Genomic DNA, 12,364 nt, shown 5'->3' on the forward strand with positions numbered 1-12,364 from the left:
GCAGCATCATGTTGTGGGGGTGCTTTGCTGCAGGAGGGACTGGTGCACTTCACAAAATAGATGGCATAATGAGGTAGGAAAATTATGTGGATATATTGAAGCAACATCTCAAGACATTAGTCAGGAAGTTAAAGCTTGGTCGCAAATGGGTCTTCCAAAGGGACAATGACCCCAAGCATACTTCCAAAGTTCTGGCAAAATGGCTTAAGGACAACAAAGTCAAGGTATTGGAGTGGCCATCACAAAGTCCTGACCTCAATCCCATAGAACATTTGTGGGCAGAACTGAAAAGGCGTGTGCGAGCAAGGAGGCCTACAAATCTGACTCAGTTACACCAGCTCTGTCAGGAGGAATGGGCCAAAATTCACCAAACTTATTGTGGGACGCTTGTGGAAGACTACCCAAAATGTTTGACCCAAGTTTAACAATTTAAAGGCAATGCTACCAAATACTAATTGAGTGTATGTAAACTTCTGACCCACTGGGAATGTGATGAAAGAAATAAAAGCTGAAATTAATCATTCTCTCTACTATTATTCTGACATTTCACATTCTTAAAATAAAGTGGTGATCCTAACTGACCTAAAACAGGGAATTCTTACTTGGATTAAATGTCAGGAATAGTGAAAAACTGAATTTAAATGTATTTGGCTAAGGTGTTTGTAAACTTCCGACTTCAAATGTATGTGGATATCTAATGTCAGGACAAATCAGCATCCATCCGCCACTCATAGAATGGAACATTTTAAATCCAACTCTAATATAGTTTTTTCCCCTAGTGTTATAATCATTTCCCATGTATTTTTTATCTCATGCAATGTGCTCCATCATGACATCTGGCTCTTTGTCCAGAAATCCAAAGGCAGGTTATTTACTGTTCAGTGAGCACATTCTGTCCATCTCATCACTAGTTATTTAACTAACTTTCCCTTGAAGCTCAAAGGATCCTCAGTGCTTTGGTGTTCTTTTAGCCTCATTATGCTATCAACACACATCAACATTTTCAGGGTCCAATGAGACCTCACTGCCCATTATCTATTAATGGGAGCTAGCTAATAACTTTAGACCAGTCAATGATGGTCTGTCATTTCTAAAGCTTTGGTGCTGATTTGAAATCTTTATTTTCATGTTTTCTTGGAGCTTAGTTTTATTGTTTCCTCAAACCTGGGCTAACCTACCTTTTATCACTGTTTGAGACCCCTTCCCTTATATATGTTCCGTTATGTGTTCCTGTAGAATTCTGTTAATAAATGTCTCATAGTATATGGTTGACTTGGTAACATGCAGAGGTGCGTCAGTGTTTCTCATTGAGCCCTTTGAGTTTTGGTCCTGATCAATACCATGAATGTGGCAGGGCTTGCAAACTATCACAGATTACAAAGGGAAACACAGCTGAGAGTTGCCCAGTGATGTGAGCCTACCAGATAAGCTAAATTCCTTCTATGCTCGCTTCAAGGCAAGAAACACTGAACCATGCTGTCCCCTGACGACTGTATGATCACACTCTCCGTAGCCGTTGTGAGAGAATTTTAAGTGCTTTCAACAGGTTAACATTCACAAGGCCGCAGGCCCAGAGGGATTACCAGGGCGAGTACTCAAAGCATGCGCACCTGCTGGCAAGTGTCTTCACTGACATTTTCAACATCTCTCTGACCCCGTCTGTAATACCTACATCAGGACTGCCCAACCCCCTTCCTGGAGATCTACCGTCCTGTGGGTTTTCAGTCCAACCCTAAATTAACACACCAGATTCTAATTAGCTGCTCAACATGACCTTAACTAGCTGAATCAGATATGCTAAATTAGGGTTGGACTGAAATCCTACAGGACAGTAGATCTCCAGGAAGAGGGTTGGGCAGCCCTGACCTACATGTTTCAAGCAAACCACCATAGTCCCTGTGCCTAAGAATGCCATGGTAACCTGTCTAAATGACTACCACCTCATAGCACTCACATCTGTAGCCATGAAATGCTTTGAAAGGCTGGTCATGGCTCACATCAACACCATCATTGCAGACCCGCTCCAATTCGCATACTGCCCCAACAGATCCACAGATGACACAATCTCTATTGCACTCCACACTCCCCTTCCCACCTGTTTTAAAGGAACACCTATGTGAGAATGCTATTCATTGACTACAGCTCAGCGTTCAACACCATAGTGCCCTCCAAGCTCATCACTAAGCTCAGGAACCTAGGACTGAACACCTCCCTCTGCAACTGGATCCTGGACTTCCTGACGGGCCGCCACCAGATGGTTAGGGTAGGCAACAACATATCTGCCACGCTGACCCTCAACACAGGGGCCCCCAATGGGTGCGTGCTCAGTTCCCTCCTGTAATCCCTGTATACCCAGGACTGCGTGGCCGCACACGACTCCAACACCATCATTAAGTTTGCCGACAACGCAACGGTGGTAGGCTTGATCACTGACGACAATGAGACGGCCTATAGGGAGGAGGTCAGAGACTTGGCAGTGTAGTGCCAGGACAACAACCTCTCCCTCAACGTCAGCAAGATAAAGGAGCTTATATCGTGGACTACAGGAAACGGAGTGCCGATACGCCCCCATTCACGTCGACGGGGCTGTAGTAGAGTGGGTCGAGAAGTTCCTCAGTGTCCACATCACAATCGTGTTGGTGTGTTTGGACCATAATAGGTCCTTAGTGAAGAGGGCACAACATCACCCCTCCCCCTGAAAAGATTTGGCATGGGCCCACAGATCCTCAGAAAGTTCTACAGCTGCACCACTGAGAGCATCTTGACTGGCTGCATTGCCGCTTGGTATGGCAACTGCTCGGCATCTGACCGCAAGGGGCTACAGAGGGTAGTGAGTACGGCCCAGTACATCACTGGGGTCAAACTCCCTGCTATTCAGGACTTTTATACCAGGCAGTGTCAGAGGAAGGCCCTAAAAATACTCAAGCCACCCAAGTCTCTTCTCTCTGCTACCACATGGCAAGCGGTACCAGAGCTCCAAGTCTGACCAAAAGGCACCTGAACAGCTCCGAGCCATAAGACTGATGAACAGTTAATCAAATGGCTACCAGGACTATTTACATTGACCCTTTATTATCATGTATTTATCTTAGTTATTTTGCACTGACTTCATTGCACTGGCTGTATGCACACTCACTAAACTCTACCCACACACTCACACTACATACGCTCACACACACACACAAAACACACATACACACATGCATATTGATGCCATACACACACACACACACACTCACAGATAGACACTTTCACACACTCTGCTGCTACTCTGTTTATGATATATCCTGATTGCCCTGTCACTTTTACCCCTACCCACATGTACATACTGTATTACCTCAACTACCTCGTACCTCTGCACATTGACTCGGTACTGGTTCTCCTTGTATAAAGCCTCGTTATTGTTTTTATTGCGTTACTATTTTCTTTTTTATTTAGCAAATATGTGTCTTACTTTTTAACTCTACACTGTAAAGTAAGCATTTCACTGTAAAGTCTTCTCCTGTTGTATTTGGCGCATGTGACAAATTACATTTGATTTTGATTTGAAGTGTTCTTTCTCCGCTTCGCTTGCTTAACTCAAACACACACTGGAGTCTCTTTGTGCGAGACATGCTCATTAGAGCTGAGATGTAACTCTTGGGCTGTACTGTAGCTCACAAAGGAGGGTGAATCGTAGAAAAAGTCTAAAGAAACTTAAAAAGTCAAGAAAACCATTTCTCTCTCACACTCTCCATCTCCCCCTCAGACACACATGCACACACACACTCCAATGCCCTGTTTTCCCCTTTTGTCCTTTCCTCCGTGAAGTTATTCCTTTCACCATCAGGGGAGCAGTTGTCATATCCTGTGGGGTTTAGCTCTCTTCCCCTCTCCTGTCATGGCTTGTGATTGACATTAACAACAGGCTCGCAGATTTGCTCATGTCGAGGGGCTGCCATTATGTGGTGGAGAATAATTTGCTGGAGTTCCTTCACCTCACTCCCAGGCCTTTCTCAGGGGCTCATCTATCAAGAAGAAACAATGGCAGACGGGAGAGAGAAGCCATTCATCTCCATTAGATAGTCATTTCAATCAGGGAGTGGCACTGATATTAATAAAGAGGGAAGAGTAGTTTCCACAGAGCTGCAGGTTTACTTCACTCTCATCAAGGCCATTTTCTCAATTAAAGCATGCGTTGGTTTCTATGATGAATACAGAGCGCTCGTCTGATCATCTCTGCAATGTATCACTTGATGCGAGATTAGGGTTTGAGTCATTTCGCCAAATGAGCGAGCATTGTCAAAGGCACAGTCGCTTTGCTTTGCCACAGTCATTGAATTGACATTTTTATTGATGGCTGGGGAGCGCTAGTGAGTAAACCCCTGGTAATTTCCAGTTCCTTTATTGCCTGTTTTATAGCGTCGGGGAGCGGCATAAAGACTGGCAGCCTGTCGTCTGTGGACCAGCTGGGGATTCGGGCCTCTCTCAGGTAACGCCATCTGCATCCTCAAAGTCTGAACCTCCCAGCTTTGTTCCAATCTCCCCAGTAAGCACCAGCCATTTTCTCAGAGAGGGCAGGTACTCAACGGCCAATAAAGATAACAAAAAAACGATTATTACAGAATGATGTGGTGATCAGCACTATTGCAGAGACATTCTAGAACAATAGGTCAACTTTCTATGAACTCGAATGAGATATTGCATACTCTGGGCAATATGCTAATGAGAGATGAGCGTTAAGACAAGGCTAATTTAGGCTAATTATATCCTTCTATTAACCCTAATTGTTCTGATTGAACACCACATAATTTGTTAAATAGATGAGTCAAAGTGTGATCTACAGTAGGATCCTGAATGTTTGAATTTGTGTCTGTTTGTTTGTAGGTATGGGAGACATCTGAACTTACTGAGGGATAACTCTGAGCAGGACCTCTGTCTTTTGATGAAGCATTGCCAAGAGCTCCTATCTCAACAGAGAGCCAAACTCACGTCGGAGCTTTGTATCCTTATCTGCTATGTTGACAACCATACGAATCACAATGGGACTGACTAAGCATCCGCTGACTATTCCAGAGTCAGTAAAGTGATATCTATTGTTTTCTCTCAGAAGGAAGAAAATATATTTTACACCTGCTTTTTTCAAGGACGCAACATGAACCCTCAAGAGGCTTTCAGAAACGTACATTTTTCTCAATTGAATGATACTTGAAGTTCTGCTGAGATTCCTCTCTTTATTCCGTGATAAGAGCCTCTCATATGACTATGCTCTGTTTTAAATTCAGATTAATACGTCTATGTTTATCATCATCATCGTCCACTCCCCTACAGTATGTGTCTGTCAATCACATTGAGGAGGCCCACTGCATCCAGCCTCGGGCCCCTCAATCTTTAACCCCTCTCCTGCCTGCTGAGACTGACCTGTGGTGCTCTAGGTGTGGTTTTTATAGTGGCCCTGGTGATGTCCAGTCAGACAGGCCCAGATGTTGCACTCTGTCAGAGCCTCTCCATAACTCCCCTCCACCAGACACTCTGCAGGGAGCCTACCCCGGTCATGACTGGTTCGCCTCCACCGTGTTCCTCATCATGGCTGGAGACATGGAGAGAGCACTCCGCCTCCTCCTCCACCTCTCCACCCTGCTCACATCAGCCTTCCTCTGGCCCGCCAGGCTCCACGGATCGGTGAGTCCAGCAGCCCACCCCTCGTTCTTCCAGGAAGGAACTGAATACTAAGTTGCCTCCAGTCTGACAGATAGAGCGTAGCTCTTTTCTCCCCCTGCTCTCTCCCTCTGTTTCTCCCTGCCTTCTATTTTCAGGCAGCTCTGGAAGTAGTCAAGGAAGAGGACGGTTAAAAGTATGTAAGGAGATAAACACGTCTTTCATTTGGTGGGAGCGTGTAATTTTTAAAAAAAATTTTTTTTACCTTTATTTAACCAGGCAAGTCAGTTACACATTCTTAACAGTTCTTAACACATAATGAATCCTGCTGCAAAATTGGATTCTTATGAAATACTGTCATTTGTATGGCCATACATTGGAAAGATGCATTTTAGAGTTGCATTTTAATGCTAAATATTCTCACCCAATTTATGCACCACAAGCCCAATCATACACGTTTGAGTTATGTTATCGTTTGTATCTGTGTAGACTAGGGATTCTTAATACTGCGTGTTTTCTTGATGGAAATGGTGGACATGATAAGATTATGCTGGAATAGTCATTATCAATGTCCCCACTTACATTTGGAAACAGCCATCTCTGACTGCTGATGACGTTGAATACTCAGCTGTTAATAGTGCTTCAGCAGTAAGAATATGTCTCGGAAATGGTGGAAGCGTTTGTACAACTGATTACAAATCTTCATGGCTCTGCCATCCGAACAGCAGTGCATGCAAATCAGGATGTATGCAGACAGATGGGAGTAAGCACACCATGTCGCAGATGAGGGAGAATTACTAAACAGTGGCGGCACAATCCTCTGTATATTTTATGCGGACGATGCTGTCAATACCTAGAAGAACAGAGGGACAAGTGATTAAGTGATAGTAGCAAATTCACACAGTGTACCCAGTGAAACACATACACACACGCACGCACATTGCGTTCTCCGAAAGCATTGGGCTCTGACAATTCTGTTCTGAGGAAATTGAGGAGTGAAAATCAGACCAATCCGCTGTCTGCTGTTTGTGTGGCATTTGGCGTTCACATTTGGCAAGTTTAGCTATTAACCTACAGAGCTTGGCTTTTGTAGTTAGTTACTATGCATTGTAAATCTGAACTTCTCTTCGCCTTTTAGGTTCACCTGCCCATGGAGATTGCTCAGTCTAGCATCCATCCGGTCTACTCATGCACAGCACACTATGTCGAGATGCTGCTGAAGACTGAAGTGCCTCTAGTTTTCTCTGCCTTTAGGATGTCCGGTTTTACCCCCTCCCAGGTATAATATCACCTTCCGTCCTTTCACTCGTCCAAATGTTTCACTCGTCAGGGTGCTATTATAATGAAATGGACACCCTAAGGGACTATTTTGACCATGTTTATGACCATTAAAATGGGATAGAAAATGAGTTTTCATGAACCGGCATAATACGTTTTCCTCAAGGTGACAGTAGTACTTATTCTCCATATAAAAGTTCAGAACTGAGGCTGCGGAATCCCTCTGTTGTTCGGCTTGCCACAGTTGATTCCCTTGACGTCAACTTTCATCCTCAAACAAAGAGTTCACCTTGAAAAATCTTCTTTTTGATCTCATCTCCTTTTGGCTCAGTGTTTCAGGCGGACTGTCATCTCAGACGTAATGTGTGTCAACAGGGACTATAAGCCAAAGCGTCTCTCACAATAAAAAAAAGTTTATAATATAGCTTTTAAGTCAAAGTCATTGGGTGCAAACTATTGAATGCACTTCCTCCCAGTTTCCCAATCACAGCTCTATATATAAATCCAGTATATTCTTTGCCATAGATGAAAATATACCCTCATAAGTTGAGTTTTGAAAACATGACAAATCAGGAATCACGTCATGAATCTGACCATCGGATGAAGGTCAGATTCATTCCTCCATCAGGAATGGCAAGATATTATTGTGCTCCTGGGTGCCTCGTTAAAATTCCAGCTGCAGCTACGCCACATCCTTTGAAGTTGCTAGGAAAGATATTCAGAGAATGTAAACATACAGAGTAAATTGCAGTGTGGAGTTGGTGGGCAGAGGTGGAGGGCCTAGCAGAACAGGCTGGGACTTGAGTTAGCTCTGTCTGACGGAATAGTTCAAGTTGAATTCACTTCTTTCCCTTCAAAATACTGTCATTGAAAATAACTTGAGAAGACAATGCATTCTCAACATGCTCTTAGAGGCCCAGTTAGAAAGAACTGTAAAGGGTGTCCAGTGTACTGGTAATTCGGACAGGAAAACCAATTAGGATTTGTCATTGTTTTTATTGGTGCATTATATGAGCTTGATAGTAATCCATTATGCATTGAAAATAAACTCAGCAAAAAACAAAACGCCCTCTCACTGTTAACTGCGTTTATTTTCAGCAAACTTAACGTATGTAAATATTTGTATGAACATAAGATTCAACAACTAAGACATAAACTGAACAAGTTCCACAGACATGTGACTAACAGAAATGGAATAATGTGTCCTTGAACAAAGGGGGGGGTCAAAATCAAAGTAACAGCCAGTATCTGGTGTGACCACCAGCTGCACCAGATTTGCCAGGTCTTGCTGTGAGATGTTACCCCAGTCTTCCACCAAGGCACCTGCAAGTTCCTGGACATTTCTGGGGGGATTGGCCCTATCCCTCACCCTCCGATCCAACAGGTCCCAGATGTGCTCAATGGGATTGAGATCCGGGCTCTTCGCTGGCCATGGCAGAACACTGACATTCCTGTCTTGCAGGAAATCCCGCACAGAACGAGCAGTATGGCTGGTGGCATTGTCATGCTGGAGGGTCATGTCAGGATGAGCCTGCAGGAAGAGTACCACATGATGGAGGAGGTTGTCTTTCCTTTAACCCACAGTGTTGAGATTGCCTGCAATGACAACAAGCTCAGTCCGATGATGCTGTGACACACCGCCCCAGACCATGACGGAACCTCCAGGGTTGTCTTAGGCATCTCCCAGTACGGACATTGCAATTTATTGCCCTGGCCACATCTGCACTCCTCATGCCTCCTTTCAGCATGCCTAAGGCACGTTCACACAGATGAGCAGGGACCCTGGGCATTTTCTTTTGGTGTTTTTCAGAGGAAGTAGAAAGGCCTCTTTAGTGTCCCAAGTTTTCATAACTGTGACCTTTAATTCCCTACCGTCTGTTGACTGTTCCATGGGTACATGTTCATTAATGTTTTCTGGTTCATTGAACAAGCATGGGAAACAGTGTTTAAACCCTTTACAATGAAGACCTGTGAAGTTATTTGAATTTTTAGAAATTATCTTTGAAAGACAGGGTCCTGAAAAAGGGAGGTTTCTTTTTTAAAACTTTTTTTAACCTCTTATCCTCTGTGTGCTTCAGTATCCTAGGTAGAGTGTTAAGTCAGTTTATTATGGTCAGTCAGACTGTCCAGTTATTTTTCATGTAACCCCAGTTATTAAAGCACATGGTAGACTTACAACCACTCTGCATGCTCCACAAAGCTATGGCCTCAAAGCCTTAATACTCTTTTCATTCGATTTTTAAAAAAGCATAACCCTTTATTTTCATCACTTCAACCATCTAATTTTATGTTTTACATTCTTTATATAATTGATTTAATGTGTGGGCGGATGTTTTTCCAGATGTGTGTGCAGTGGCTAGGCCAGTGTTTCTGGAACTACCTGGACTGGTCTGAGATCTGCCACTACGTGTCCACCTGTGTGGTGATGGGGCCGGACTACCAGGTGTACATGTGTGTGGCTTTGCTGAAACACCTGCAGCAGGACATCCTGCAGCACACACAGACCCAGGACCTGCAGGTCTTCCTCAAGGTGAGTCTGTTTGTCTATCTGGGGTTAGTGAATCGGATCTTCAGCAGATAACAGCAGAGTCCACGCTCCATCAACAGCCTCTGACAGTAGTTTGAATAAAAGATCATGTTATGGCTGTATCTGGAGATATGCTTGTGGTGAATTGTAGCATGCATTTTTGTAGCAAATACAGCTTGACAGAAGCACACTTACGCAGTCTCTTCACTGTCCTCGGTTCATCTTGGAAAGTTTGAAACATGCCATCTTGTATATGCTCATTGAGGTTCACACTTTGAGTAATAGGAGAAGGGTTTAAGCCAGACTTCAGATGGGTTTGTTGGGTTTTTACATATCTACACCTTCTGAGTCTATATTTCATGTCAATAAAACATTGAAATGGAAATGACTTGTTACAATTGTTCTTGATGTCAGTCTGCAGCTTGATGCGGTGGAAGACACAAAGTGAAAAAGCATCGTCAGTGACTCAGATGTTACATGGAAAAACTGAAAATAAAGCCTTTCTTTGTGAAAATTCTAAAGAAGATGCCTGTCATTACACAATGCTGCCATAGGTTTTATCACCCAAAGAACTGCTCCGAAACATTTTCTAAAGTGCCTTCCAACATGTCCACTTCTTCCCCTACTTACTTCTCTCTCACGGTGACAATAAGATCAAGGCTGCGGTATAGTTGGTATACCTTCTTGCTGTATGAATTCTTATCTGTTCACTATTTCCACACGTTTGACGGTGTTTACAGCTCTTTTCTGGGTGACAAGTGATAAAGGGAAATTGCATTGGTCATTTTGATGGATTTTCATACAAAGATTGGCGTCTACAGAGAAAGAAACAGGATGTAGGATGTTCTTCATGCTAATCTCACATTTATCATGACGGCGCTCTCATGTTTTGACAGGGTGATTAAGTGAATGTACTCCTGAACATACTGCAGATAACAGGTCTATCTTATGTCTGGCAATGTACTCAGACACAAAGACCTCTACATCATTTAAAGCATGAATTTAAGAATGTGAAATTAGCTTTGCACTTGTTTGATCAGGGTTGTTCATGAAAAAGTAATGAAAATAAAATGTGCTTTTTGATCTAAATTGAAGGTTAGGGTTAGGCATTCAGATTAGGCTTAGCAGTATGGTTAAGATTCGGTTTAAATCAGATTTTAAGATTTTGTGACTGTGCTAGCTAGTGACCACTGCATAGTTGCCTCCAGATCAAGATTCATGACAATAAATGCGAACCTGCCCTTTGGGTGCTGTGTTCTGTAGGTAGCAAACAGAATAGACTTGCACTGCACACCGAGTGTTTTTCATTTTCATTGTCTGTGAACTTGAGAATCACCATAAAGAATGTGTCACTCAGAGTAATTATAATACCTTCAAGTAAATTGCCGACAGTACAAATGACCAAATTAAATGTTATCTTCTTGTCCCTAGCATTTTGGCCTTTATCCAATTGGGGTTGTTAAGTTGTCCTTGCAAATGAGGTCATACCACATACTGGCTGCACTATTACAGGTTGTTAAGTCCACGTTGTTGTTGGTTGTATATTGCTATGCCACCCTCCTTACCACACACACACACAGCTCATAAAGCTCTGGACTAGGAGCCTAACCAGAGTTGTTGTGTTCTCTTCTCTCCCCTTGATTTCCATCAGGAGGAACCCATCCAAGGCTTCAGAGTGAGTAATTACCTTGAGTACATGGAGGGTCTGGAGCGCAGTTACAGAACAATGGTACTGACAGACATGAACAATATCTCCCAGAGAGTCAGCTAGCAGTGATAAGACACACAATAGTCTCCACTCACCAGGCTGCACTGGGACTGGTTATAACAAGGTAAAGGATTCTCAAGACGGGTTTAACATTCGATATTGTGTATGCTCTCTGTAAATGTTTTTATTTTTTAACCTCTAAGATCTGATATCGAGATATTTCTCGCCGTATTTAAAGATGTACAGTGGCATATAATGTATGTATGCCATATTTAACAGATTGAGAATGTTATGAAATACATGGTAATTAACTTCTTTCTTGACATACTTTCTTGTCTATTTACATCTTCATGGATCTTCTTGAAATGTTCTGATCATCCTCTATATTAATCCAACCTTAAGGGCATAATGATATTTACCTGTAAACCTACTGACCTCTCCTATCCGATACAGCCCCTACTAATACCTCCACTAGACAATATGATGACTGTTTGTTCACACCTTTTAATTCCACTTCTACTCGTCAATGCATTACAGATCATAAGCTCCTAACTGTAATGGGAGGTGTATGGTCTGTGTACGTGCCACAAGTGTCGCTTACCAAGTGTATCTATGTTGTGGGTCCAATCTCCTCATTGAGAGGCTTGATGGTGACCGTGGAGAGGCAGCGTGTTGTTGTCACAAGTCTTAGTAAACAGCCCATCTCTTTCAGCTGAACCATCTGATACGAACGCCTCTGAATAATGAATGAGATCGTTAAAGCCTTTAGTAGCTCCAACATGACTGTTAAATATTATATACTGTTTACCATCTACGTAGGGCAGAGGTCGATAGAAGAGATAGAAATCAGTGCCACAAAATGTTTACCCGATAAGCACTTGAAGTGTGGTTTTAAAATGAGTTTGACTTTTATTTCTTTATCTTTGATCTCTCATGTGTTAAATAAAATTGAACATTCAGTCTAGGTTTGATTGTCTGTCAGTGTCCTTTGTCCCCTGTTGGTACGTCCCATAATTCCGTTGTGCTAAATCAATTAGTTTCAGTGTAATGAGCTGTTTATTTAAATGATGTGAAAAATCTCATCGGCCAACACTGCTGCATCTGCTGGAGATGGCGCTTAGATTACATTTTAGAAATGACAACAGCAACCTTTACGGTAATGATGACTCTAATAGTTCATCTCAATGATAGACTTTAAATTACAGGAACTCATT

The 12,364-nt window shown here is 42.8% G+C and overlaps 1 protein-coding gene across 4 annotated transcripts in view; it reads left to right on the forward strand.

Annotated features, from left to right (window-relative positions):
- The window catches only part of tbc1d32 (TBC1 domain family, member 32), a 40,721-nt gene extending 28,607 nt beyond the window's left edge, over nt 1-12,114 (forward strand). For 3 of the 4 annotated variants that reach the window (XM_024377991.2, XM_024377993.2, XM_024377992.2), the window contains 6 exons: nt 4,402-4,471; nt 4,867-4,982; nt 5,507-5,661; nt 6,776-6,916; nt 9,257-9,445; nt 11,094-12,114. In XM_024377991.2, the coding sequence (XP_024233759.1) occupies nt 4,402-4,471; nt 4,867-4,982; nt 5,507-5,661; nt 6,776-6,916; nt 9,257-9,445; nt 11,094-11,213 (791 nt within the window). In that variant the 3' untranslated portion in view covers nt 11,214-12,114. Of the gene's footprint in view, nt 1-4,401; nt 4,472-4,866; nt 4,983-5,506; nt 5,662-6,775; nt 6,917-9,256; nt 9,446-11,093 lie in introns of those variants that run through there. The other variant, XR_002948480.2, reaches the window with a different exon arrangement.
- Nucleotides 12,115-12,364: the final 250 nt, after the last annotated feature.

The sequence above is a fragment of the Oncorhynchus tshawytscha genome, linkage group LG18 (assembly GCF_018296145.1).
Source record: "Oncorhynchus tshawytscha isolate Ot180627B linkage group LG18, Otsh_v2.0, whole genome shotgun sequence".
In the NCBI taxonomy this organism is placed as follows: domain Eukaryota; kingdom Metazoa; phylum Chordata; class Actinopteri; order Salmoniformes; family Salmonidae; genus Oncorhynchus; species Oncorhynchus tshawytscha.